Genomic DNA, 1,282 nt, shown 5'->3' on the forward strand with positions numbered 1-1,282 from the left:
AGCCCTAATTTGGATGACAACCGAAGTCCAGCATTTTTGAGACAGTGCTTATGTCAGTGCAACGTTTGTAGCATAAATCTGTTGTTCATAAAACCTTCAGCCTCAGAGACTACTGGCAACATACACATTTCCCTGGACCAGTGTTGTCTTACATCATTTCATGAACTATGGGCTGAAAAGAGAAAAAGCCCATTCTCATCCCACCTAATTTTAGGATCCTGCCAGATAAGCAAGGCATATCAATGCCCAAGGCTTCCTTTGCAGTAACAGAGAGACAGAGCTGGATTTTTCAGGGCATCAGCTGCTCTCAGTCATGCAAAGCCCATGTCTCAAACACCACTGTTTGCAGGAGAAAGTGATCTGTATTACCTTTCCTCTGTGTTCCTTGGCATCAAGTCTTCGCAGCAATTTCATGCGCTCTGCAGCTGCCAATGTATACGCCCTCATACCTTTAGCTGCATAAATATGTAGAATTCTAAGACAGTAAATAAAGACACCAATCACTGCTTGGCCATGAACCACCCTGGGAGCAAACAGTTTTACAGCATAGCCACTTTGGGGGTTTTATAGCCAGTGTTCCACAAAACCATGCCATAAGCCCCAAAGGGTTTGACCTTGAAAGCACCCACACCCACAGAAAGGGCTTCCTACCTCAAAATAACTGCAGCTTTCAAGAGCCCTCAGCACTCCTGAGCTTTGACATGTTGTTTCCTTTCCACTTCAGCACTTTCTTTCAGGTGAGATTCACCCTTGTGCTGGGAGGTATCTAAGTCCCCCACAGAGCCTAGTGTTCGGTCCCAGTGTACCACATTGTATGTATGTATCACTTGTTGGGGTGATAGGGCCTTGTACGCATTGGTGATATGTCACCATCTGGGATTACAGACTCTTCTAAATGGTGTATTTCTAAACAGCTTGTTAAGCTCTACTTCTTTATCAAAACTACTGGTGAGAGGGACTGAGTCCTTAGCTTGTGCATAAGACAAAAAGCTGTCACAGCCCATAGCAGTTACAGGCTTGCGGGTGACACAGCCCTTAGCGACGGGGAAAACACTTCACTGCTTCACTTTGGTTGCCTGGCTGTATGGCTGGAGTTGGAGCGAATCACACAGAGCTACTCACGGGTTCCATTCCCCCAGGTCCTATTTGCAAGGGCACCAGGCATGCACAGGTAGCTTTGCACTTCCCCCCTGCACAGGAGGAGAAGACCATCCTACAGGCCCCGGGCTTGTTTTGCGCCAGACAGCAACATTTGATACTTTCTAGTCAGCAGGTTGTAGGC

At 47.0% G+C, this 1,282-nt stretch overlaps 1 protein-coding gene across 1 annotated transcript in view; it reads right to left on the reverse strand.

Moving 5' to 3' along the window:
- Positions 1 to 590, reverse strand: part of NFKBID (nuclear factor of kappa light polypeptide gene enhancer in B-cells inhibitor, delta) — an 8,921-nt gene extending 8,331 nt beyond the window's left edge. Inside the window, 3 exon segments of the mRNA XM_010294612.1 lie at positions 370 to 513; positions 515 to 545; positions 547 to 590. Coding sequence (XP_010292914.1) covers positions 370 to 513; positions 515 to 545; positions 547 to 590 — 219 coding nt within the window.
- Between the last annotated feature and the right edge of the window lie 692 nt (positions 591 to 1,282).

The sequence above is a fragment of the Phaethon lepturus genome, unplaced genomic scaffold (assembly GCF_000687285.1).
Source record: "Phaethon lepturus isolate BGI_N335 unplaced genomic scaffold, ASM68728v1 scaffold45589, whole genome shotgun sequence".
NCBI lineage: Eukaryota > Metazoa > Chordata > Aves > Phaethontiformes > Phaethontidae > Phaethon > Phaethon lepturus.